Source organism: Piliocolobus tephrosceles, chromosome 16 (genome assembly GCF_002776525.5).
Source record: "Piliocolobus tephrosceles isolate RC106 chromosome 16, ASM277652v3, whole genome shotgun sequence".
NCBI lineage: Eukaryota > Metazoa > Chordata > Mammalia > Primates > Cercopithecidae > Piliocolobus > Piliocolobus tephrosceles.
In genome coordinates this window covers 57,394,488-57,421,183 of record NC_045449.1, presented here as the reverse complement: position 1 = coordinate 57,421,183, position 26,696 = coordinate 57,394,488, and the positions used below count along the sequence as shown (strand labels likewise).

General features: G+C 55.0%; 1 protein-coding gene across 5 annotated transcripts; it reads right to left on the bottom strand.

The window, feature by feature from the left end:
• Positions 1 to 691: 691 nt before the first annotated feature.
• KCNH6 (potassium voltage-gated channel subfamily H member 6) lies at positions 692 to 26,696 on the bottom strand. Of its 5 annotated transcripts, XM_023194011.1 has the most exons (15): positions 26,542 to 26,696; positions 25,665 to 25,895; positions 19,748 to 19,909; positions 19,458 to 19,663; positions 15,409 to 15,834; positions 13,886 to 14,040; positions 13,641 to 13,726; positions 11,469 to 11,668; positions 11,079 to 11,331; positions 7,277 to 7,470; positions 6,025 to 6,109; positions 5,278 to 5,440; positions 4,421 to 4,607; positions 3,740 to 4,076; positions 692 to 867 (listed from the first exon to the last, which is right to left on the bottom strand). In XM_023194011.1, the coding sequence occupies exons 1-14, from the start codon at positions 26,615 to 26,617 to the stop codon at positions 3,783 to 3,785; spliced, it is 2,718 nt and encodes a 905-aa protein (XP_023049779.1). In that variant the 5' UTR covers positions 26,618 to 26,696; the 3' UTR covers positions 692 to 867; positions 3,740 to 3,782. The 5 variants fall into 5 exon arrangements, with proteins under 5 accessions (XP_023049779.1, XP_023049780.1, XP_023049778.1 ...); XM_031934329.1 differs by lacking the exon at positions 692 to 867 and having other exon boundaries at positions 2,936 to 4,076; positions 26,542 to 26,665; XM_023194009.2 differs by lacking the exon at positions 692 to 867 and adding an exon at positions 5,568 to 5,675 and having other exon boundaries at positions 3,420 to 4,076; positions 13,641 to 14,040; positions 26,542 to 26,665.

The following is a 26,696-nucleotide window of genomic DNA, read 5'->3' as shown; positions in this document are numbered from 1 at the left end:
CTGTGAGTTTGAAAGGGAGAAGGGCCAGAGACCAAGTGACACCTTTATAGAAATGGTTTCTAATTCTTAGCTTTCATCACAATTGAAGGAGGTTTGTATTGAATTGTTGGATTATAACATTAAATACTTTTTTTTTTTTTTTTTTTTAAGACAGGGTCTTGCCCTGTCACCCAGGCTGGAGTGGACTGGTGTGATAAAGGCTCACTGTAGCCTCGACTGCCTAGACTCAAACGATTCCACTTTAGCCTCCAGAGCAGCTGAAACAACAGACGTTTGCCACCACACCTAGCTATTTTTAAATTATTTGTAGAGATGAGATCTCTCCATGTTGCCCAGGCTGATCTCGAACTTAGGCTCAAGCGAGCCTCCCACATCAGCATCCCGAAGTTCCGGGATTACAGGCTTGAGCCACCATTCTGGGCACTAAATATAATTTTTAGTGAAAATGATTTTTCCATCTCCCAGGTTTAAGTGATTCTCTTGCCTCAGCCTCCCGAGTAGCTGGGATTACAGGGGTGTACCACCACGGCCAGCTAATTTTTGTATTTTTAGTAGAGACAGGGTTTCACCATGTTGACCATGCTGGTGTCGAACTCCTGACCTCAAATGATCTGCCAGCCTTGGCCTCCCAAAGTGTTGGGATCATAGGCGTGAGCCACCACATCTGACCAAGAAATCCCCCTCATTTTTTAATTTAATTTTATTTTTGAGACGGGGTCTCGCTGTGTCGCCCAGGCTGTAGTGCAGTGGCACTATCTCGGCTCACTGCAACCTCCACCTTCAGGGTGCAAGTGATTCTCCTGCTTCAGCCTCCTGAGTAGCTGGGATCACACGCGCCTGCCACCACGCCCAGCTAAAGGAAATCCCCTGTAAAGAGGAAAGTTTTAAAAAAATTTTAAAAAGGAAAGAAAAAGAAGTACAAAATTTGCGGTACCTTGTCTTATTCTAATAAAAAATAATGATATTTAGCCACAGATAATAGGAACTAATTGGGGGAGGAAATTTTTTCTTTTATGACCTACATTTCCAATAAAATTTCAGTTTTTATTAGAAAATTGAATATAAATGTTGTTTTGAACAACTGTACTACTAATAGATGTAACCCTTAAAGCCTTATTAAGATTACAAAAATTAATTTTAAAATGTCAATTAATTTATACACATTTGTTTTGAGGCAGGGTCTTGCTCTGTTACCCAGGTGGTAGTGCAGTGGGGCAAACACTGCTTATTGCAGCCTTGACCTCCCGGGCTCAAGCAATCCTCCTACCTCCTTTTATGTTTTGTAGAGACAAGGTCTTGCTATATTGGCCAGGCTGGGTTCAACCGGTCCTCCCACCTCAGCCTCCCAAAGTGCTGGGATTATAGGCGTGAGCCACCCCGTGACCGACCTTTTTTTTTTTTTTTTTTTTTTTTTAAGAGACTGAGTCTTGCTCTGTTACCCAGGTTGGAGTACAGTTGCATGAACATGGCTTACTGCAGTCTTGACCTCTTAGGTTCAAGTGACTCTCCCACCCAAGCCTCCCAGCAAGCCCTGTAGTACCTGGGACTACCGGTGCGCATCACAATGCTTGGCTAATTAAAAAAATTTTTTTGTGGAGACTGGGTTGAGCTATGCTGCCCAGGCTGGTCTTGAATTCCTGGCCTCAAGCAATCCTCCAAAAGTGTTGGGATTATAGGCATGAGTGAACCACTGCACCCAGCCTGTATACATATTTGTGTTGCAAACACATGACAGAGTGATCAATAGTAGGCTTTGAAGCATACCAATAAATTACATGTAGGATAAAACTATGGGAAGAATAGTGGGAATTATGAGAAAAGAAAAAAGAACAATGTTAAAGAAGGGTTTCTTGTGTTTTTAAAATGGATGGTGGTGGCTCTCAAATCACTGCTATTTGGGTAGGAATGGGTCAATACAAATGAAGGATGGAATTGTTTTATAAAGTGTCAATATTTACAAGACACTTGAGATTACATTCTTTGCATTTATTTAAATGTATCATTGAAGTATTTTGTAATATTTCAGATGTCAACTGAAAAATGCATGGGGGGATATACATATTTGAAATTCTTTTACAGAACACTGGAACAAAGGACTGAAAAGCAATAACCAGGTAGTTCTTGGACAATGGTTAATTTGTCCTTTTCAGCAGTGGTTAATTGCACATGCTCTCAAAGCTAGACCATCTGGGTAGAAATTATGTCCTCCTTTTCCTATTGTGTTAGGCACGGGGATGATTTTTTTTAATTTTCATTTTGAGACAGGGTCTTATTCCATTGCCCAGGCTGTGAGTGCAGTGATGCAATTACGGCTTACTGTAACCTTGGACTCCTGGCCTCAAGCAGTCCTCCTGCCTCATCCTCATCCCAAAGCCCTGGGATTACAGGCATGAGCCACTATGCCTGGCCTCTTTTTTTATTATTATTTTTTATACTGAGGTATAATTTACACATAGAAACACACTCTTTGGCAACCTGAACACACTCCTGTAACCAGCACCTAAATCAGGAAACAGAACCGTACCTGTACCTCAGAATTCCCCCTCATGCTTGGGTGTCTTAGTCTCTCTGCTACTGATCCCACATCTCTAAAATGGGGATAATAATATCAGCCCCTTGGGGTTGTTTTGAGGATTAGATGAACAAGTATCTGCAGAGCTGTCAGCACAGTGCCTGGTACAGGGTGAGTGCTACCGAAGTGTTGGCTGTTGTCATGATCCCCTAGGGCCACCAAGCCAGCGCCTCTGCTTCCCTTCACCTCGGCCTAACAGCCCAAGGTTCCAGGAGCTTCTGGGCCCAGCAGAACCACCTTCAGGTCCCCAATACACTAGATATGGTGGAGGGTAAGTCTCCAGCTCCTTACAAGAAGGGTTTGGAGAAAGCCACAGCACAGTCAAAGACCTGATGACCTTCAGATAAGTGACACACCCAGCCCAACATGAAATGTGCACTTTATTAGCTGTGTGACACTCCACTGCCCTCAAGAGACCCAATGTCACAGAACCATCAGAAGCAGAGGGCTGGAGGTCTGTCCTGACATGTCTACCACAGAAGACACCTCCATCTCCAGCCAGGTTGGAGTCTCATGGTAAGAGTGATCATGGTGACCAACCCTGGGCCTTGGTGCTGGGCCATGAGGTGCTGGAGGGTTCTGAGCTGGGAGGCTCAGAGCAAGGTACTCGTGTAGATCAGAAACTTCTTTCTTCACTGCCCCCTCCATCCTGTGAGCTGCCTCCACACCTGAGACTCTCCCACCCTCCACCAGGCTTGCTGTTTAAATGGAGCCCTGGAGGAGGCTGGGAAAAGTCCTGAGCCTCTTCACCCACGCCATCCTGGCTCACCTGGATCAGCAGTTTGTAGCTACTTGAGGAGATTAGAAGAGGCCCATCTGGGAGGCTGTCTGCCTCCCCAAGATCCTCTTTTTTTTGAGACGGAGTCTCGCTCTGTCACCTAGGCTGGAGTGCAGTGGCGCAGTCTCGGCTCACTGCAACCTCCACCTCCCGGGTTCACACCATTCTCCTGCCTCAGCCTCCCCAGTAGCTGGGACTACAGGCGCCCGCCATCACGTCTGGCTAATTTTTTTTTTATTATTTTTAGTAGAGACAGGGTTTCACCATGTTAGCCAGGATGGTCTTGATCTCCTGACCTCGTTATCCACCTGCCTCAGCCTCCCAAAGTGCTGGGATTACAGGTGTGAGCCACTGCACCCGGCCACCTCCTCAAGACCCTTAACTCTCACCTTGCCCACCTTCAATCCCCTCATGGTGTCTTTATCTTGGAGTTCAGTGGCCCCAACTCCCTGCAAATCCAGGATCTGAGCCATGTCTCTGGAAGTCCAGCTGCTTGGGAACAGAGCCAAGGTGTTCAGGGAGGGAGGAGAAGCAGGGACCACAGATGAGTCCCTGTACTTTCAGGGGATGCAGAGGTGAGGCCAGGGGTGCCCAGAGCCCCTTAGGCTGTTCCTCTTCTGAGGATGGTGCCAGAGTTTTGTCCGTTGCCACAGCCAGGTGAGGCATCCTGGGGCAGGAGCTCCTGTGCTTTGGACTACAGTCGTCCAAGTCTCCATAGCTTGAGGTCTGGGAGGAGCAAGAAAGAGGGATGTACCCCAGGCCAGGCTACAGGTTAATCCACCCTGACTTCAGGGATGGGCTCAGGCGAAAACTGTACCTGACCTTCCCACACCTCAGGGTTCTGCTGCCCTGGCCCCAGCTGCAGGCTCTGTAGTCACATTCTGGGCTTTGCCAGCACCTTGCCCAGGCTAACCCTATCATGACTCTAATCATAAAGGAGGTAAGCAGAAGCCCTGGCTGCTCTGGGGCCACAGAGGCTCTGGGCCTGATGCCACACTGTGACCAAGTCAGGCTAAGGAAGGCATGCAGCTGCTTCTAGGTAAGTCCCTGGGAATCCCCTCACCTCTTACCTGCGCAGGAGGCAGAAAGCCCTGGGGTAGCCTGGGCCCTGGACTCGTCATCTCCGAGGCTATAGGAAACAAGGCCAGGTCATTGGAGGCAGGGGCTTCCAGAATGTAGCTGGTTTGGCCCTGGGGCATGGGCTGCTGGAGGAGCTGCAATATGCGGCTGAGGTCTGAGGACACGCGGGACTCCAGCCTGCCAGACAGAACCCCACAGTCAGGGTCAGGGCTGGCAAGAGCAGTTCCTGAGGGCGGCTGTCAATCTTGTAGCCTGTGTGCTGTTCCTGCTAGGTGGAATGGCAGCCTGGGGCCTACCTGAAGCTATTTCCTTACTGGGATCCTCAGCCCCTGCCCAGATTGCCCCAGTACACCCCTGACTCTAACACCACCAGTGAGCAGGCACCAAGCAGACAACATTCAGTCCCCAAGATGCTTTGATGCGGATGTTCTAACTATCCCCATTTCACAAAAGGGCAAACTAGCTTCAGAGCTGTTTAGTAACTTGCTCACGCTCTTGCTGGTAGGGGACAGAGCCAGAATTTGAAGCTAGACTGCTCTGCCTCTAAGCCCTCACTCTGCCACCACAGCCCTGCCATCCATAGGACACACCCCCTTTCCGTTTCCCAGGACCTGTGGAATTTGTTTCTGCACATGCTTGTGCCCCTCCCCTGAGAAGCTCCCTTGGCATGTTCCAGAGTTCGCTAGGGGAAGTCATCGGGGGAACTGTGCTTAGGGACAGGCATGAGTAGACCTGCAGTTAAATGGCCTGCCCCATTCTAAAACCCACCTGGCACCCTGTGATGTCTCTGAGTCACTAGGAGGGGCTACCCATGCCCAGCCCCCAGCCCTGGCCACAGCGCACTCACCTGTTCATCTGGGCCTGGAGCTGCTCTAGCCTGGAGCCCAGCTTCAGAGGCCAACAATCTGGGTCTCCCTGAGGGCTTGGGGGGCTGTGCCTTGGGGGCATTTTCTGCAGCAGCTCAGGCCAGAGGCCAGATGCATCTGAGATGCTCAGGGGACCGGCTGCATCTGCAGGAGGGAAAGGGAAGTCTCAGATGGGCCTAGCTGGTTCCACAGGCCTGACCCTTCTCAGTAGAGCCCATCCCCCACCCCCTACCTGCCCTGGGGACAGGGTATGAGGAGTGGCTCTCCTCACCTGGGTGCCCTGGAGCACAAGCTCCTGCCCCCATGGAGTTCTGGTTCCCAGGACCCAGGAGGTGGTAGCCCTTGGAGGGGAACTGGGGCCCCAGCTCATGGGGAGACCCTGGCAGGGTGAGGACATTTAGCGCTGGTTTCACTGCCCAGGGAGCTGCAGCCCAGTGGCCCCCTGATGCCTTGGTGTGGAACCTCAGGGGGCTGGCTAGTCTCCATACACCCCTGGGGGTTGCATTTGAACCATGGAGCCCTCACTCTCCCTCTGAGGACACAGGCCATCAGGGCTGGGAGACTGGGGAGGAAGCAGGGCAAAGGTTCCAGCTCTGGGTCTAGAGAGGGAGCCCCTCTCCACTCATGGAGGGGCTGGCGCTGGGGAGGCAGGATAGAGAGGACATGGGAGGGGCAGGATGCTGGGCAGGGGCTGCGGGCTGGTGGGGGCGGGGGCTAGCTTTGCTCACCTGAGTGGTTGTCATTGAGAAAGAAACCTTGGTGGTCTTGGCTACCAGGAGCCTGTTGGGGGGATGAGTGGAGGCCCCCGGCTGCCTTGTGGGAAACAAGAGGATGAAGTAACAGGAACCAAAACTGGGATGGGGCCTCTTTGTTCTTCCCTGCCCTCACCCCACAGTGCTGTCACAACTAGGTGAAAGAGTGACAAGCAGCTGGGCATAGCAACGATGCCCTGGGTGGCTTCCTGCAGATGGCCTAGGCCGCAGAGACCACACCCCTCCTGTCCTGGTGCCCAGCTGCTAGGCATTCTGGCCGCCTGATGGCTGGGGCCCCATGGCAGAGTCCTTACCAGGTGTCCCCTGTGCAGATTGTGGGGGTGGGGGGAGGGGAGATACTGAGGAAGGGGAGAGGGGATGGTGTGGGGAGGGCTGTCCACAGCCAGAAAGCCCACCTAGCTCCATGCTCAGGAAACTGGGCACAGGGCCCACGCCAGCAGAGTCCTCCCTCGAGGTGGAGGGGCAGGGGCACCGGGGAAGAAACAGCCCGGGCTCCGTGTTTCCTGGCCAGGTGCACACTGCCTTCTTCCCATTAGTTCCCTCCTCCGTGATACCCTGCTCTGGGCATTCCCAGGTCGGTCCTGGCTGTCCCACTCCTTGGCAAGCTCGATCTCCACATGGCTTCTCCTTTATACCTTTGCGACTTTGGCTATTTAACTTTGTGGCTCTTTATTTTTCTTGAGTTGTCAAAATCTCCTCTACTGAGGGATAAGTGTGAGAAGAGAGACAGCCTTGTCACCTCTTGGCAGCCCCTGTGCCTGGCACTGTGAGCCCTCTGGACGGGAGGCACCCTCCTTTTCAGCTTGGTGTGGTGTGGTGGGAATGCCTGGGCTTTGGAGTCAGACAAATTAAATTCACATTTTGGCTCTACCATTTACTAGCTGAATGGCTTTGGCCAATTTATTTATTGTCTCTAATCTTCAGTTTCCTCATCTGGAAAATAGGGATAGTAATACCATTTGCAAGGAGATCATGTAAAAGAAGCCCCACCCTTAACACATAGTCAGTGCTTAATAAATAGTAGCTATCCTCATACTTAGCATGATGCCAGCCATGGTAGGCACAGAAGAAATTATGGCAAAGGTTGCAGGATGGGGTTGAAAGGAAGGGCGTTGGTTAGATGGGTGTCCTCAGGCCAGGCAGGCCCAGTCCTCAGTAGGCTGCCTGGGCATTTCTACCCACCCTGGCCCACCTGGCCCTGACTCACATCCCGCAGGTTGAAGGTGACCTCCAGCTTACTCCAGAAGCTGTCCGCAAAGGCCGGGTACATGTCCAGCACCTCCAGCAGGTCTGCCCGCTGGATCTTGTGCAGGTCGCAATAGGTCAGAGCCCGCACGTCTGCACTGGACTTGCCTGGCCGGGCATGGAGGCTGACGGGCTCCCCAAAGATGTCATTCTTCCCTGCCAACCAGAGGGGTAGGAGTTTCTTCAGGGTCTGGCTCCATGCTCCCTTATGAGAGTCCTTTGACCATGACCTCCCCCAACCTCAACATCCTTCTAGGCTGGGGCCTGCTGCCCAGGATCGAGCCCTGCCAGTGATCCATGGCTGGATGTGCTGGCTGTGGGTGGCACGGTGGTGGTGGTGGGGTGGCTGTTCTCTTCCTGTGCCCTTTGAGCCGCACAGGCTCCTCTTACTGTCTCCAGGCCCTTCAGAACCACCGTCCATCAGAATCTCCCTCCTGTAGCCCACACTCTTTGGCACAGTGGGCAGGAAGGGACCCTAAAGGCTCAATGTCTGTCTCAACGTCTTCCTGCTGCTTGGCCTGCCGGTGCTGTGGAGCAGGGTGCAAGGAACCCAGGGCCTGAGCACCTAACTCCGCCAGGGCAGGGCCAGAGGCTTCTCTTTGTCTTCCCATTCCTGATTGTGGGGCCATGTAACCAGCATGGCCCTGGTGGAGGAAGCCTGGGGAAGTTACTCCCCCTGTCTGGATCCCAGAGTCTTCATCTCTAAAATGGGTAAAACCTGGTCTGCCTTGCCGACCCCACTGGACTGTTCAGGGAAGCAGATGAGGTGATGCTTGAGAAAGTGACTCAAAAAGCAACAGGCGGCTGGGCGCAGTGGCTCACGCCTGTAACCCCAGCACTTTGGGAGGCTGAGGCTGGTGGAATATTTGAGGTCAGTAGTTCGAGACCAGTCTGGCCAACATGGTGAAATCCCATCTCTACTAAAAACAACAACAACAAAAACAAAAATTAGCAGGGCATGGTGGCCTGTAATCCCAGCGACTCGGGAAGCTGAGGCAGAAGAATCGCTTGAACCTGGGAGGCGGAGTTTGCTGGGAGCTGAGATTGTACCACTGTACTCCAGCCTGGGCGACAGAGCGAGACTCTATCTAAAAAGCAAACAAAAAACAAAACAAAACAAAAAGCAAGAGGCACCTGACTAGGTCCATGCAAGGCAAGGCGGAAGGATGTCCCAGGGTCGACATGGGTGATGCTCAGGTATATGGCAAGGGTACTGGGCCCTCCTGGTGCCAGGTGCTGTGCTGGCCAAAGGATATAAGATGTTGTGCCACCCACAAGGACCCCCTCAAATCCCTGCAAGATAGGTACATAAGCAGCCAACAAGTTTACAGCATGATCTGTAGAGCCCTAGAAACAGGAAGAACCAAGGGGCCATGGAGGAAGGAGGGGCTCCTCCTGCCAAGGGTGGTGGGGGCAGAGAGGAGGGAGCTTACAGAGGAAGAGAAATGGGGGCTGTGTGGAGAGAAACAAGGACTGGCCCTCATGATAAAGGCAATCAGGGCAGAAGAAACGGCATGTGATCAGCACTGCACTGTCAGGGCTCAGGGGTGGAGAGCCCTGGGCCAGGGTGCCATGGAGCATGACTGCTTTGATTCCCACTCCCCTAGAAAGTCCAGCACCCTCAGCCTGGTGACACTGTGCAAGTGGCACTAACAGTTTAGCACAGAGGGATGGGTGGAGGCTGGGACATGTCCCCACAGAAGAACAGGATCAAAGGGCATTCACAGAAGAGAGGGCTGAGGCCTGGAGAGGGAAGGGGCTTGCTAGGGCCACACATGAAACCCTGAAGCTTGAAATCTGGGCAACATCATTATGTGATGGTTTTCCAGTAGATGAAAGATTCTGATCTAATATCTGTTTCTACTCAGGACAAAATGAGAGGTTTCATGTCTCTGACTGAGACTTAAATTGGATTAACTTCTTAATTATTAATAATAATTATCATCCCTCCCATGTGATGGCACTTTTTTTTTTTTTTTCGAGACGGAGTCTTGCTCTGTCACCCAGTCTGGAGTGCAGTGGCGTTATCTTGGCTCACTGCAATCTCCACCTCCTGGGTTCAAGCAATTCACTGCCTCAGCCTCTCAAGTAGCTGGGACTACAGGCACCCGCCACCACACCGGGCTAAATTTTTGTATTTCTAGTAGAGACGGGGTTTCACCATCTTGGCCAGGCTGGTCTTGAACTCCTGACCTTGTGATCCACCCACCTCGGCCCCCCAAAGTGCTGGGATTTCAGGCGTGAGCCACCACGCCCCCAGCCATGGATGGCACATCTAAGGTAGGCTGGGAGTGAGGGAAGGTCTCATACAGAAACCTATGCCTAAGCCCAGCCTTGGAGGACAACTGGGATCTGCCGGATTGGCACAGGGTAGGGCGTTCCAGGCAGAGTAGTAGCACATGCAAGGGCAGAGATTTAGAGAACTCTAAGTAGTTTGACTAGAGCATAAAGTACCAGGGGGAGGGTGGTAGGACAGGGTGGTCGGATCGGGATAACTGGGGATACCACGCATGGACCATGGGGAGCCATGGAGAGATCTTGAGCAGAAGAAACCAATGTACAGATGTCTATTTCAGGTCACTGGCAGAAGGCAGAAGACAGGCATAGGAGTAAAACAGCCATAGGGCCATGGGAAAGGAGTTCCCAACACCTTTCTAGGAAGGACCCAAAGAGGACTGGATCCAGGCAGGGACAGGGAGACAGGTGTGAGATGGGGAGGTATGGACAAGTCTGGCTGGTGGACAGTGGGCAGGAACGAAGTAGGATGCCCCCTTGGCTGACTGTGGCATGGGCAATGGGCAGATGCTTCACAGTGACGGGATGCTGAAGCAGCTGGTTTTGAGGAAAGGTGATGATTTCAGGTTGGGATACATTGAGTTTGATCTGCTCATAGAATACTAAGGTGGCCATGCCCAGGAAGAAATGGAATATTCTGGTCTAAGGAGACAGCAGGGCGAGGACAGAGCTCTGGGGATCCTTGTGGCACAGGTGAAGGCTGAGGCCATGGGAGCAAGGAGGAGGCCCAGGGGAGGGTGTCAGGTGAGGAGAGGAGAGCAGATCACCAGCAGGCCAGAGGAAGCAGAGGGAGAAGGGAGCCTGAGGGGTACCTGTCCAGAGGGGCTGGAGGATAGCCAGATCCTGGAGACCAAAGGAGGGCGAGCCTGAAGTTGGGGTGGAGGTGAAGTCATGGGGCAGGCAAGGAAGATGAGAATCAAGGAGAGGACCCTGTGATGCTCAGAGAGGTAAAGTGACTTGCCCAAGGTCACACAGCAGGCATGTGGCAGAGGAGGCTGCTTGTGACCTGTCTGTCCCCCTTGCCCGGTGCTCATACCCTTCCTCCAAAGTATCTGGCTATCCCTGTGTCTGCACTGAATGAGACTGGGGTCCCCGGCCAGGGAATCCCCCTCTACCCAGAGAGACCGTTGGCCTTTCTCCCTGAACTCCCCAAGAGTGCAAAAAGGTAGGAAGACCTGCCTGGGTTTCTGAGTCACACTGGCAGCCCTGGAATCCCTGCCTGGCCACAGACTAGCATGATCTCCCTCAGCTTCAACTTCTCTCTCAGGAAAATGGGACCTCTGGCAGAGGGTTGTTTTAAGGATTCAGGAAGCTGGGTATATATCTCTCCCGGGCACATGCTGTGCACGTGGCTGACCAGTAGAAGTAAAATCCTCATCAGGAAGAGGGTGACCCGGGCAGGTCACCTTCAATCCCGCCCCCTTCCATCCAATCCCCAACACAGGCCTGGTCCACTCCGCCTGACCCACCTAGGATGGCCACGACCACGTCGTCGCGCAGGATCTCGATGGAGCCTCGGGAGATGAAGTAGAGCGTGGAGAGCACGTCGCCGAGGTGTACCAGCGTGTCCCCAGGCGGCGCGTGCGTGGTCTTGAACTTGACGGCTAGCGCGCGCAGGCAGCCCTTGCTGGCGCCACTGAAAGCCGGGCAGTGCTGCAGCAGCGCGCGGTGCAGGTGCAGGCAGATGTCAGCCTGCAGGCACTCCGGGAAGCCCTTCAGCACCTGCAAGGCGGGCGGCCAAGTCCAGCGGGGCGCGGCCGGGGTGGGGCTGGGGGAGAGGGTGGGGAGGGCTCTGGGGACGCCCCGCCCCCGCAGGATCTTGGCCTCCCCCGGGCATTGGCCAGAGCGGCGGAGCTCACCGCGTTCATGTCAATGCCATTAGTGTAGGACCAGGCGTGCTGGAAGTACTCCTCCAGGCGCTGGCGCAGCGGGTTGGGGATCTGGTGGAAGCGGATGAACTCCTTGACGCGCAGCATCTGCGTGTGGTAGCGCGCGGTGCCCGAGTACAGGCGCTGGATGATCGCGGACACGTTCCCGAAGATGCTGGCGTACATCAGGGCTGGGGGCGGGGCGGGGAGGGGAGTGAGCTCCTCCGCGGCCCCACTGGGCCTGGGCTTACCCGGGCCTTCCTCTTTCCAGCAGCCCCCTGGTGAGGAACCCCTCTGTCCAGGGAGAAGTCAGGAGTGACCAGGGCAGAGACAGGGCACATGGGGAACAAAGGCCCCTAGGCTTCCTGCCCTCCTCCCTATGCCCTGTGCCTCTTGGCATCTTACTGGGCCCAGCGGTCAAACACCCGAGAAGAAAGAAGGGAGGCAATGGATTTTAAAGTTCAGATCTGTTTTCTCCTTTAAGTTGTAAAAATACAATGAAAAGAAAACTCTCCGCCGGGTGTGGTAGCTCAGGCCTGTAATCCCAGCACTTTGGGAGGCTGAGGTGGGCAGATCACCTGAGGTCAGGAGTTCGAGACCAACCTGGACAACATGGTGAAACCCTGTCTCTACCAAAAAAATACAAAAATTATCCGGGCATGGTGGTGCCTGCCTGTAATTCTAGCTACTTGGGAGGCTGAGGCATGAGAATCGCTTGAACCCAGGAGGCAGAGGTTGCAGTGAGCCAAGACTGTGCCACTGAGCTCCAGCCTGGGCAACAGAATGAGACCGTCTCAAAAAAAAACCAACAACAACAAAAAAGAGCAATCTCAATTTCTTGTTTTCATCCATTTTCTTCCCTTGTTTTTGTTTTTTTGGGCTTTCACATCTCTAAATACTGGGAACATGACAACTCAATCTATGTGTAAAATTGCATGCTGCCTCTTGTGTTCCTAAACCAGGTATCTTGAGAGGCAGGCAGCTGGGAGCAGGGATAGAGAGCAGCACAGCCTTGGAGCCGACCCCCTGGGCTGGGATCGGGTCACTCGGACATTTCCTAGCTGTGTGCCCTCTGGCAATTTAGCACTATCTGGGTTCGTTCTTTGTAAACTGGGCTCAGAAGGGAATGAAATGTGGGCTTTTGTAAAGGGTTTAAAAGAGTGCCTGGCAAAGCTGGCTTATGTGTGCAACCCGTGTGGACACATGGGGCCGCATGCTAAGAGGCCTGCATTTGGTTTAATACTCTGCTGTCACTGTCGAAAAATTCTTTTTTTTTTTTTTGTGACGGAGTCTTGCTCTGTCACCCAGGGGAGTGCAGTGACGCCATCTTGGCTCACTGCAAGCTCCACCTCCCAGGTTCAAGTGATTCTCCTGCCTCAGCCTCCTGAGTAGCTAGGATTACAGGCGCATGCCACCATGCTGGCTAATGTTTGTATTTTTAGTAGAGATGGGGTTTCATCATGTTGGTCAGGCTGGTCTCAAACTCCTGACCTCATAATCTGCCCACCTCGGCCTCCCAAAGTGCTGGGATTACAGGCATGAGCAACCGCACCCGGCGAAAAATTCTTAATAATTTTTTTTCTTTTTTGAGATGGAGTCTCACTCTGTCACCTAAGCTGAAGTCAAGTGGCATGATCTTGGCTCACTGCAACCTCTGCCTCCCAGGTTCAAGCGATTCTCCTGCCTCAGTCTCCTGAGTAGTGGGATTATAGGCATGTGCCACCACACCTGGCTAATTTTTTGTATTTTTAGTAGAGATGGGGTTTCACCATGTTGGCCAGGCTGGTCTTGAACCCTTGACCTCAGGTGATCCACCTGCCTTGGTGTCCCAGAGTGCTGGGATTACCAGACTTGAGCCACCACACCTGGCCGATTCTTAATAATTTTTAAACAAGGGTCCCTACATTTTCATTTTGCTCTGGGTCCTGCAAATTATGTAGCCTGTCTTGGTGCCTGGCAGATAGCATAGACTGTGTGGGTGTTATATTTTGTGTACAATTGGTGCATACGCCAGCAAAAATTCATTGTGCTGCACACTTAGGATCAGTGTACTGCATGAATTGTTGCTATGTGTTATGTTCTATCTCAGTACAAAACTACACATAAAATTTCACAGGTAAGACCAGAGCATGAAGTTAGGCCATGGCACGAGATCTCACTCACAGCCAATGAGCATGACGCAGATGGAGAAGACCTTCTCGGAGTTGGTATTGGGTGAGACATTGCCGAAGCCCACGCTGGTAAGGCTGCTGAAGGTGAAGTAGAGGGCTGTGACATACTTGTCCTGCACCGAGGGGCCCGAGGCTGGGTCGCTGCCGTTGTAGCGCTTGCCAAGCTGCACACCCAGGCTGTCCAGCCAGCCGATCTTGTGTTCCAGGTAGGGCCGCTCCACATTGCCGATGGCGTACCAGATGCAGGCCAGCCAGTGTGCAATGAGCGCAAAGGTGCACATGAGCAAGAAGAGCACAGCCGCCCCATACTCAGAGTAGCGGTCCAACTTCCGTGCCACGCGCACCAGCCGCAGCAGCCGCGCTGTCTTCAATAGCCCGATCAGGGTTGTGGTCTGGAGGGGTAGGGAAATGGTAACAGGGCTGGGGTCAGCTCTTGGATGGGTGCACTGAGGCCTGCTTTTGTTCACTCATGCATACAACTACATAGTCATTCAACAAACCTTTATGGAGAACCTGCTCCGGGCCACGCACTTGGCGGTGTGGCACGGTATGGGACATTAAGGATCTCAGCCTAAAGCTCAAAATAGTGTTCTGGTTGCTAGGACAGAAGTCCAGTGGGAGCACAGAGGAAGAGGAGGTCAAGTCTGCAGAGGCAGGTCAGAGGAAGCTTCATGGATGAGGTGACGCATGAGGTGAGCCTGGAGAAAGGAGGCTAGGGCTCCAGGCAGACGGGAGGGAGAGGGAAAGGGCACTCCTGGCTCAGGGAGCAGCATGACCAGTGGCATTGAGGTGTGAAGTGCATGGCCCACATGGGAAACCTAGTGTGGCACTGCAGCCTGGTGCACATGTGGAACATGGAGGGCAGCGAGAGCCGTGCCCGGGAAGGGTAGGGCGGGCAGGGGCTGCTCCCTGTGGGCTTCAGGGTCCATCACCAGCTTGGCTTCTATTCTGTAGGCCTTGGGGAGCCACTGAAAATTCTGAGGACCCTGTACATCCCAGAAGGTGGAACACAGGGTCAAGTAAGCGATCTGAAACTTGCTGTGGCAGCTGTGTGGCGGGGCGGGAGGCTGGCAAGTTTGGTGATGGGACATGGATGAGTACAAAGGCCACTCAGTGTCCAGGTGGGGGCAGAGGGGTAGGGGGGTGGATTCGCTGTATCTCAGGGGGTCTTGGAGCAGAGGAGCCCTGCTGGACACCCCCTGCTGGACAGGCTGGGGTGAGGAGGGGGTACTGGAACACAGAAGGCAGAGTCGATTTCAGTGAAAAGCTGATCCTGAGGAGAGCGGGCAAGAGGAGACCGTGGGACTGGAAGCTATGAGAAAGGCATGTAGATGCCTTCATGTCACCTATAGGCAGCCAGATGGGCATAGTGGAGGGCTAGGGGGCGAGGTGGGACCCAGGGTGCACTGGGGAGTGGCCTGGGGATCCTTTTCCCCCTCCAGGGTAAGTGCAGTTTGGAAGTGAGCATGAGGGGCCGGGACCACATGAGTGCCCATCCTGGAATGGGCAGCCTGCTCCTCTTACCAGGGCCTACTCGGAGAGGGGGCAGAGGGGCAGAGGCCTGGGGGTGCAGCCTCGGCAGGTCCTTTTCCAGGGCTGGGAGGTGACAGATGTTCGGGGCCTCCTCTCCACCTCCACGTGCTTTAGCAAAGGTGCCCAGTGCCAGGTATTCTCTGCACCTAGTGCTGTGCAGCAGGGAGGGCTTGAGGGCAGCGTGCAGAGGACAGCCATGGCTGCTGGCCTGGAGAGGGTCTACTCACCTCATCGGAGCCGGTGCGGAAGATCAGGAGGTCAAAAGGGATGGCGGCCACCATGTCGATGAGGAACCAGCCCTTGAAGTAGTGGACGGCAATGCGGCGGGGGTGGCTGACCACCTCATCATTGGTGTTGACATAGGTGGTGCGGAAGTTGATGACGATATCCACGACGAACATGATGTCCACGATGAGATCCACCACAGTGAGGGGACTGCAGGTATATCCACAGGCCCCACGCCGCGATTCATCCTGGTCACTGAGCAGGAAGGCAGCTGAATAGGGTGTGAAGACGGCCGTGTAGATGACCAGCAGCAGGATGAGCCAGTCCCATACGGCCTTGAAGGGGCTGTAATGCAGGATGGTCCAGCGGTGGACACGCGGCGCCTGCAGCTTGTACTCGGGCAGCACATCCGCGCCCAGGGACAGGACCTGGGGGTGGGGCCGAGGGTGGTTAGGTAGGGGACAGCCACAGCTGGTGAGACCAGCCTAGAGGGCTGAGGCCTGGGGAAGGTGTAGTGGGAGAGGATGGATGACCATGGCTCTGGTGGGCAGAGGGGATGAGGGAGAGACAGGGTGGGGGATGTCTGAGAAGGCAAGTTCCTAAGGGGACAGATGCCTCGGGAGGAAGTGCAGAGAAAGGAGTTGGGATGCAAGAGGAGGGGTATGGCTCTGCCCCCTAGTGATCCCAGGTTTGATGCTCACAAGCTGCCTTGGAAACATCCTGGAGTGGGTGGAGCCAGGGCAGGGGAGGGCCCATGGTCATCTGTGGGCCCATTCCACAAAAGAGCCCACTGAAGGGGTAACTGGTGGGCTGATCCTCTCTGGTGGGCTTGGGAGGCCCCTTGTGGTCAGGGTTCCTGATGGGAACAGGTCACTCCTAGAAGAGCATCTTCCTTTCTGAGGGCCCTGGGGAGGCTAGACCAGTGAGTGCCCTCTCTGGGACCAGCTCAGAGCCTCCCATGGAAATAGTCCATGGGGTAGGGATGCAGCCAACCTGGACCCTCAACAGGTCCTGGGCACCAAGGAAAACTGACTCCTCCCCACACATGTCCAAGAGTTTGGAACATCACCTTCTGTAGAGACTTCCCTTCTCCCTTCTCCCCTCCTGCCCCCACCTCCAAGACTGTGATCAACCCAGGATCTCTAGGCCCAGCTGCCCAATACGAGAGGCAGCTAGGGCATTAGGAAGGGCATGGGTACTGAAGCCAGGCCTCCCCGGTTGAATCCCAGGTATGACATGTGCTACAGGTGAGCCTTGGGCAAGTTTTGTAACCTCTGTGAGCCTCAGTTCCCTCATCTGCAAAATGGAATCAAAGGACAACAAAAGCCACGGCTAGTGAGGAAATGAGATGCATCTGTTCTCATGTAGTTAGTGAGATCCATCTATTCTCACGGAGATGGCACGCGCTGCTCTACATAGTAATTCCCCGTCCACCCTCCTCCTCCTCCCTCATCCTCATCAGACACTGCTCCAGACAAGGATGGAGCCGGAGGGATGTTCCATGGACCTCCTCTCCCACCAGATGAGGTCTGGTGGATAGTTCGGGTTTAGGAAAATTTGCAATGTAAGGTTTGACCTTGCAAACAAAATCAATTAGGAGGTGGGATCACAATCAGGCAGATCCATTTGATTTCAACCAGAGGGTCTCTATCTGACATCCAAACTCTTGAGCGTGGCTACCATGTCCCCACCCTGCAGTGACCTGCTCAGCCTTGAGGCCTCACTTTGTACTTCCCCAGGAAGCCCCCTCTGAATCCACATAGACTTGGGCTCTTTTTTTTATTTTCTCCCTGTCCCTGTATCTACTCAGCTGCATGGTGGTGCTCCACTGAGTCATGGGCTCACTGAGTTTGGCTCCCTTGCCGGTCCTCTCCTCCCTGTGTGCCCAGCTCTTGGTCCACATGAGCTCTCAACTGCAGGTCCCTGAATGAGCACCGGAAACTGGGGCTCCCTGATCAGGAGCAGCTGCCTTCACACCCTGGGTATCAGAGGCCGCTAGGACCCTGTCAGGGTGAAATAAGGCCCTTCCCTAGGCCTGCCTGGGTGGGGAGTGGGAGGGAGACAGAAGGAATGGTGGGTGGTGGTTTAAAGTAGGCTGAGAGGAGAGTTCCTCAGCTCCTCAGGGCCCCCAGACAGGGGGACCCCCAAAATCTCCCACTGCCTCCAAAGCCAGCTTGAGGGCCCTTTGTGGCAAAGCCCACCCTGCCCAGTGACCCCCAGAGGTGCAAGGCCCTCAGGATACCCAGGCTCTGGTGTGAGGCCACAGCTGTCGAAGCTCTTCAAGTTCTGGTTGAGGCCGATGTGACTTCCCTGATCTGGGTCCTCGCCTGCCCTTTCCCCTGAGATCTGTCAGGCACCTCCCTGGACCTAGGACCCACATGGAGCGGGGGAGTGATGCCAAAAGGGGCCAAGCTGAGGAACAAACAGGGGCAGGCAGATTGGGCAGGTGCCGGGACTATGGGCCCAGCCAGGCCTGGCTGTCTTCACCAACCACTTTCCAGTCTAACAGCCCCCACCATGGCAGCCACCAACAGTGGCATCAACCTAAGATGCCCTGGGGTAAGCAGCTGGGGGGCTTCCCAGGGTCAGGCCTTTGGGCCACTCTGCTTGACCTCATAGGGCACAGTCCTGCAGCCTGGCATCCTGCCCTCCTCAGGATCCTTGAGCTCAGTGAGGTGCTGAGTGGTCTTCCCCACACCTGGTTCCAGCAGCAACTGTGCTTCAGGTGAAAACAGGCAGGAGGGAAAAGAGCTACCTCCAGCCCCAACACAGAGACAGCTGGGAAAGGAAAGCTGGGAGCAGGCCCCTCCGGGCTCTGCATTGTTCAACCTTGGCCTGGACCCCTGGCTATGGCTTATAGCTTTGTCTGTCTCCTGGGGCCAGAACTACTCAATGTCAAATGGGTCCCCAGAGACCATTTAGTCAGTGTCTCTCCTGCACATGAAAGCCCTGAGGCCTAGAAAGGGGGCTGGTAGGCTGGGCACGGTGGCTCACGCCTGTAATCCCAGCACTTTGGGAGGCCAAGGAGGGCGGATCACGAGGTCAGGAGATTGAGACCATCCCATCCCGGCTCACACAGTGAAACCCCGTCTCTACTAAAAATACAAAAAACTAGCCGGGCATGATGGCGGGCGCCTGTAGTCCCAGCTACTCGGGAGGCGGAGGCAGGAGAATGGAGTGAACCCGGGAGGTGGAGCTTGCAGTGAGCCGAGATCGCGCCACTGCACTCCAGCCTGTGCGACAGAGCGAGACTCCGTCTCAAAAAAAAAAAAAAGGGGCGGGGGGCTGGTAGTTTCCCTGGCCAAGATCACACAGGAAGTCAGTGCCAGGACTGTGGTCACCGGAGCCTCCAGCAGAGCTCCTTGCATTTCCCTCTGGAATGGTCAGGACTTCCAGCCTCATGAAAAGGGACAGCAGGGTGAGTTGGAGCAGAGGACCCACGAAAGCCTGCCTTGGGGTGGCCAAGGAGGAGCTGCAGGGGTCCTTCAGGGCCTGGCCCCCAGGAAGCTGATTAAAGATAGCTAGAGGTGCCAGCCCTGCCCTGCCCCACCCTGCCTGGCATGCAGGAGGATCCTGTGTTCACATTGGAAGGAAGTAGGGAGGGTGGCTTTTGTCTCAAAGGCAAGGGGATGGCACAAAGCTGGGACCCCCCCATGCCAGCTCTCCTCTCAGTTTGGCCCTGGCATGTCTCCTCTCTGTCTTTCCTTCCCTGTGACAGGCTGAGCCTTGGGCAGGCCCCCATGGTGGCCTGCATGTCCACTCGCTGCCCTGGCTTCTCCAGGCCTAGGAGTCAGCACCGTTCACAGGCCCTGCTGACCCCAGCCTCCTCTGGCTCCAGGAGCTGGGCACAACGGCTGTGACCTCAGGGCAAGCCTGTAGGTCTTTAGGTCTCAAACAGGACAGGACACCTGGGGCTCAAACCAGATATTAGAGGCTAGACAGGCAGGATCTCTTTACCGGCCAAGGCCCCAGAAGGGCCTGGGCCCAGAGCCTGGGAGAGGACCCTGGAGGCCTGGCACAGCTCCGCACACCCTGCTCTGCAGGCCCGCACCTGGGTGACCTTCTCAGTGACATTCTGTGTCCGCTCCACCACCTTATGGGGCGCGATGATCTCAATCTCCGTGGTGGAGCTGGAGCGGTGCTTCTCCAAGTTGAACTCCACGAAGTTGAGCGTGAACTGCGGGATCTGGCTGATGGTCCTGTACTTGCCCCTGCCCATGCCTGGCCCTGGTCCGCCCGGCCTGCCGTGAGAGCCCTCTGAAACCAGGGCCAGAAGTCAGAGCAGCCAGGACCAGGGGACCCTCATGCGTCCCTCCCACCACCATCCTCACCCTGCCTCACCGGAGCCCAGGAAGCTCTGGGACAATAGGCGCTGGGACAAGCTGCGGCTGCTGCGCTTGGCCAGGAGCTGGGCCAGGTCCTCGAAGTTGAGGATGAACATGATGACGGCCCCGTCCTCATTCTTCACAGGCACCACGTCCACCAGGCAGCGGAAGCTGGAGGCTGCAAACACCATTTGGGGGATGGTGGGTGGACCCTGAAGGGGTCCCCTCCTGCAGTGATCTGGCTAGGGAAGGGGCTGAGTGAAGGTCAAGTGAAGGGCAGCCACTGGGGTGAAGAGGCCTGGAAAGTGACCAGAGCTACTGGGCAGAGGGTGGGTGAGGCTGTGCAGCTGGTGCTCCACCCACAGGGCAGAGGTGGGGAGAGCGGCTAAGCTGCTCATTAGGAGATAAGGTAGCATCAGATCAGGCCCAAGTCCACGCTCAGCCATCAGCTCAGAGCTTAACCTCAAGGTCTGCTTCTGCTGTAATTAAAGCTGAGCAGATGGGGGTGGATTAAGTGGGGAGGTGAGGCTGGGTATTCTACCCCATGGAGTTGGGTTGGCCCTGGGCTCTCTTCCCATATTCCCATCCTGCAAAGATGCCCTGCTCCTGTGATGTAGGGAGAAATTCGTTGTTGAAAGTACACTAAGTGCTGGGCATGGGGCCAGCTGGAATATTTGGCCTTAGGAGGTCCTTGAGGGGCAGGCATGGACCCCCATTCTGCAGAAGAGAGCCTGGGGTTCTCAGAAACTGACTTTCAAGGGCTGGGAGGGAGCATGGAGAGAGGATCCCTGGTTTTGCAGGACGCAATAGCTTGGAAAAGGGAAGGAACTTGTTTGGGAGGAGGGTGCTGGGGCCAGAACCAGGCTGCTGCTCTGGGCCTAGGAAGAGTGTGAGGTCCCAAGGCAGGGCTGGGCCCAGGGAGCGGGCAGAGCACTGGCCTCGGCACCAGAGAGGGAGGAGGATGTCCATGTGGGGGCAAGGCAGGCCCCTCCGGCCACCTTTCCCATCATCTTGGGCAACCCACACTCAGCAGCTGGCTGCCCTGTGCCTCTCAGGCCATAGACTCTGCCCCTCCAGGGTCTCGCTGCAGCCCCCTTCGGTGGGTGGAACAATACCGGTTAAAATGTCCCATACCTGGTCAGGCGCGGTGGCTCATGCCTCTAATCCCAGCACTTTGGGAGGCTGAGGCAGGCAAATCACTTGAGGCCAGGAATTCAAGACCAGCCTGACCAACATGGTGAAACCCCATCTGTACTAAAAATACAAAAATTAGCCGGGTGTGGTGGTGTGGGCCTGTAGTCCCAGCTACTCGGGAGGCTGAGGCAGGAGAATCGCTTGAACCCAGGAGGCTGAGGTTGCAGTGAGCCAAGATCATGCCACTGCACTGCAGCCTGGGTGACAGAGGGAGACTCCGTCTTAAATAAATAAACAAATAAACAAAATACCCCATACCCAAGAGCCCCAAGCCGGGCATCCCATGAGCACCCTCTCCATGGGAGTCCTATGTCCCTCAACTCAAACTGTTGGCAGGTGTCAGGCCCAAAGGGCAGGATCCTCATGGGGCAGGGGCCTCAGGTGACCATGCAAATGAGAAGGCAGAGCTGCACTCCCTGAGGGCAAATTAGGCTCTGCTTCACCTGTCCCAGGTGTTGTTTGTTGACTGAGTGGATGGAAGCCGATGTGTGGGGGACGCAGGCCGGACGCTGGCGGGAGTATCGCTGCTGTGGAACTCACTGGAATGACTCTCCACCAGACTCCTTGTTTCATCCTCAGCCCCTCCTCACAGCCATCAGAGCTGGGGTGCAGCTGAGCCACCCCTATCCTCCCTCTCGCTTTCCTCCCCGGGGAGTAGGAATCTCCCGTATCGGATTTCTGTACACCCAGGCACCAGGCAGCCATCTACCATCTGCTGCCTGGGCCCAGGGGAGACATCCACACCGGGGAGAGGTGCCTGCCTGCTTCACCCACTCCTGGGCGCACAGTGCTACAGGCCCAGACTCCCAGGCCCAAGCCCATCACTCTAGTCAGCCTAGGGCATGGCGACACTTGGACGCTGAAACCTGGATAGGGAGCCTCCTTGGCCAGTGGCCTGGTACACTGCTCCTAAGACCAGATTATATTGTCAATCTTTCTGGCACTGCAGAGATCTGGACTGGCAGGGGGCGGGGAGAGGGCAGAGCTGGGCAGAGGGGCAGAGGGCCTCCAGGCTCTCTCAGCTGCTGGGGGCCGCCAACGCAGTCTTGGAGTGGCTGCACCCAGCAATTGATGTTACTGGAAAATTGATGCAATTGGAAAATTGCGGCTGGGAATGGACCAAAGACCAGCCCGTTATAGCAGTGAGGGCTGGGGCTGGGGTGGGGTGTCGGTGCGTGGTACCCCATGCCCCGCCCCCATACCTGCGGCCTGTAGGGCAGGCAGACAGGAGGCTAGGAGGATTTCGAAGAGTGCAGAGCATTCTTCGAATGCCCCAGGCTGTCCTTGCTTACCTGTGGTTCAGAGCCCCTACACAATAAAAGCCCACATCTAGGTGACCAAAAGTGGGTAAGTATAACATCTCAGGTTATGCCCAGGAGTGGCAGTGTTCCCATGCCCTCGCCGGGGCCCTGGAGGAGGAACCACAGTCTCTGCCCACTTTTTCCTTTCAGGAGCTCCTCCCAGCACCCACCTCTCTGACCAAGGGCAGCAGGTTTGTCTGCCCCCTGGGAATTCCCATTCTTTCTTATCTGCTAGGTTCTTACTTTTCTTAGCAAAGGCACCCCACTTCTCTCCCTTGGGACACCCCACTTCTCTGTGTTCTTCTCTCCCTCTTGAATGTGCTCCTTCCTTCAGTTTCCCAGCACTCACAGCCTCCTTGTTGTCTTCACCTCTATCTCCTGATGCATACCCCATCCAGCACTGTGGTGAGCCCCCAGGGAGAGGCTGGTGCTACAAAAAGCTGCCACTGAGAGAGTGGCCACTGCATGCCACCTCCTGGCTTGGTCCTCCTGGCATTCATGGGTGTGCATATGGTAAACATGGGGGGAGGGTGGGGGCAGACAGCAGCCCCTTGTCCCATCCTCCTCATCAAGAGCTGAAGACTGGAGAAGTCCCAGGACTCCTCTGACCTGGCTTGGGGATTAGGGGACTCTGTGGTTTGGGATCCTCTGAGAAGAGGACCCTGGAAAGGCAGGCTGGGGTGAGCTCTCAGGCAGGTGCCAGTGCAGGGCAGGCATGGGTGACAGTGGGGGGATCTGAGTGCTCTCCTTTCTTCCCTCCAAACTCTCACCGGTTCTAGTCCTGCCACATCCCCATTCCTCCTTATCTGTTAGGTTCTCACCACTCCTAGCAAAGGCAAATAGAGGAAGAGCCAGTTTCCCAGGGGTCTCTGAGCTGTCTCCTGTGGTATTTTTGCCAAGTGCCCTGGCCTCTTTGAGCCCAGCTGTCTGTAGCTGCACAACGTGGAGCTATGTGAACACAAACCCTCCACTTTGACTTCGAGAATTTTCAGTGGATTACCCCTTTAGAGGAAAAGAGGATTATGTATAAATCAGCTAGAGATCTGCTCAGGACCCCTTCCCACCTCCCTAGAGTTGGGGGTTGGGGGGGAAGGGAGGTACTGTCCGAGGAGGAAAGAAATCACCATTAGGGTGCCCCCTCAGCAGGACTGTAAGATGTACGTGAATATAGTCAAAAAAAGGATCATGTGCCAGCCTGGGCAACATAGTGAGACCTCCATCCCTACAAAAAATTTAAAAATTAGCTGGGTGTGATGGTGCACACCTGTAGTCTCAGCTACTCAGCTACTCGGGAGACTGAGATGGGAGGCTGCAGTGAGCTATGTTCTTGCCAGCCTGGGTGACAGAGCAAGACCCTGTTTCCAAAAAAAAAAAAAAAAAAAAAGGATTATATGCAGTCTGTGGTCAGAGTGGACCTTAAGGTGAACATCAGTTATCTGAGCACAACATCCTTCCCTTGGTGTAATGCGGGCCGGGAAGCTCACTTTTCTGGGTTTCAGGACAATTTCAGGAAGGTTCAGGTAATCAAAGCCTTGGGCAATAAGATAGGGAAGGGCCGAGGGTGGGATGGGAGTAGATTGGGACTTATGGGGCACAAGGTATGTGGGTAATTTCCCATTTTCACTGAGGGTCTGCCCCCAAGACAAGGTTCCTAGGTTCCCTTCTGAGACTTGAGGACTCCCACAGGATTCTGACCTGAGTCCTGATCTCGGGGCCAAGGCCAGGCTTTGACTTCTGCCCTCTGTCCAGACACCTGCAGGGTGCTGAGGGGACCCCAAGAGCCATCACCTGACATCCCTAGGAGTCTGGGATCAGGTATAGCTCTAGTGTCAAGGAGAAGAAAAGAAAGGACCTGCTGTACCTCGCCCCCCATTTCCTGCTGTCCCATCCTGTTCCCCAGGACCCTTCTCACTCCCCTGACTGCCACCTCCTCTCTGCAATGATGTGAGGAGGTGAGGTCACAGCTTTTAAAAATGTTCTGACTTCATTAACCCTGTGAGTACTGCTACACTCAGCTAGATTCTTCCCAGTCCCCTCCTGGCTGCCCCTGCCTGCTGTACTTCCCACTGCCACTTACTCAAGTGGCAGCAGCAGGAACAACCAGGACCTACCCAAGAAGCTGTAACTCTGAGAAGCCTGCAAACACACACACACACACACACACACACACACACACACACACACACAGGTATGCACTTGCAAGCACACACACACGGAGGCACACACATGCAAGCACACACATGCTTATGTTTCACACACTCCAGGCCCCTGAAACCTGGGCTCTCAGCACTCCTCAGTCCCGATCCAGAGACATCCATTCTTTATCTGCACTCAGGTGGCCTCATGCCTGCCTTCCCTGGGGACTTCTCTCTCCTGAGCACTTCCTTCCTCAGAAATCCTGCCTCTAAACACAAAGACACCTGGGGTCCTTTCTTTCCTCTTGGGATTACTCAAAAGAAATCTCTGAGGGAGGAATCCAGAGACTTGGGTTCCAGTCCCAGGTTGGACCCTAGCAGTGGGATCTTGGGCAAATCCTTCCACATCTATGAAATGAAGGGATTTGCCTAAGCCAGTGGTTCCTAAAGTAGGCAGGACATCAGAACCACCAGGGAGATATTTCCGAATATACCCGCTTGGCCTCATCTCACACCTTCTGAGTCAGCCTCTCTCTAGAGAAAGCATGTTTTGGGAAACATGCTCTGGGTAATTCTGATGCAGAACCAGGTTGGGGGCCATTGATTCAAGAGATTTCCAAGGACATTCAGGCTCTTTTCCTCATTCCCACCCATCCTGCCAGGTCCAGTGAGGACCCTGCGGTCCTGGGGAGTGGGGGAGGATTTCCAAGGGCTGCTGAGCTCTGTCTTCAGTCCCTGACCTATGCTTCTGCTCTGCTTGCAGTGTGTTCCAGCTGGCAGTAACAACCCAAACGCCATCTGAATGAGCCTCCTGGTCAGGGAAAACTCCAGACCCTGTCTCCCCAAGGAGCTAAGACTGGATGAGGCAGGCCCACCCCACTTTCCCAGCCAAAAGCCGCCATGCCTTGCCTGGCCACAGAGGCCTTGAGGAGGTGACTCCTCTAATCCCTGGAGCAGACAGAGAGGAAGGAAGGTTAATTTCCATCCCAGCTGCCTGACAGCTGGGGCTGACAGTGACAGAGTGGAGAGCCCGGAAACCAGAGACACGGGGGAGGGATGGCAGAGCGGGAGGCCCTGCCCCAGGCCAGGACCAGTGGGTGGCCCAGCCTGATCCCTAGCTCCTGCAAAGGACCTCAGAAGGCATCATATCCAATGCCTGTGGAGGAACCAAGGCCCCTACAAGAAACAGGGTTTGTTTAGGCCCTTTGGACCCTGGGTCAGTGCCTTCTCCAAGGCCCCCCTGGCTGGACAAGACAGAGGGCCAAGCCTGCCCTGCAAAGCCTCTAGCCTGAGTGTGCCTCACCATCCTTGCGGTAGTAGAGGATGTCCACCTTGCACTCCTCAGCCCCCAGCAGGGCCTGCGCTAGGCGAGACACGGCGCTGCTTGGTGTGTTGGGGCCTGTGAGGAAGTCGCACGTGCAGGGTTGCTGCATCACCTCCACTCGAGAGTAGCCAAAGAGTTCACAGAAGCCATCGTTGCAGTAAATGATGGCGCAGTTCTCCATCTGAGCATTGGCGATCAGGAACTTCCGACCTGGGGTGGGAGGTGGGAGGCAAAAAGTCCATGGGAGCCAGGATCTGGAGGCAGGGAGGGAAAGATCATAAGGACTCTTGGGGGAAGTAAGGGGAATTTAGGCAGAGGAGTAGGGCAGTGATCAGAACGAGGGAGGGAGTCAGGCCTGGGGATTGTGGGAAGACTAGGGCAGTGAGGGTCATGAGGTGGAAGGAAGGCCCAAGGCCTCCTGGAAACAGGAAAAGTGTTGGAAAGGGAGGCAGGCATGTGACCAGATGGGGGTCTGGCCTGGGAAAGCTCCTGGGAAGACCAGCGCCAGGATATGAAAAGGAAGGAAAGGAAGGACTCAGGGAAGCCTCTGGAGGACGCGGGTGCGGGGGCGGGCAGTGGCTGGAAGGGGAGGTTCGGACTTGGGGCATCAAGGAAACAGCTGGGGGTGGGGAGAGAAGGGCTGCACCCTGCTCCTTGTGTTCCAGAAAAGAGGACAGCATTTAAGGCGAGCGGGTCCCGCTGGAGGAGAAGGTGTTAGGGACATCAAAGGAAGGATTTTGCATTCAGCACCCAGCACTCACCACCTTGCCCGGTTAGAAGTTAGTAAAGAGGTCCGGCCCCGCTTTCACGGAACCAGGACTCCAGATCGACCTCGCCCCAACATACACACACTCACTTTGGCCCTCGAACTTGCGGATGATGGTGTCCAGGTAAGTGTTCTGGGGAGCGACGTGGCCCCTGCGGACCGGCATCTTTCGGCGGCGGCCCCTGCCCGGAGCCACCGGCGTCCCCGCTCCCGGCGTCTCTGTCTGTCCTCGGGCTCAGCAGCGT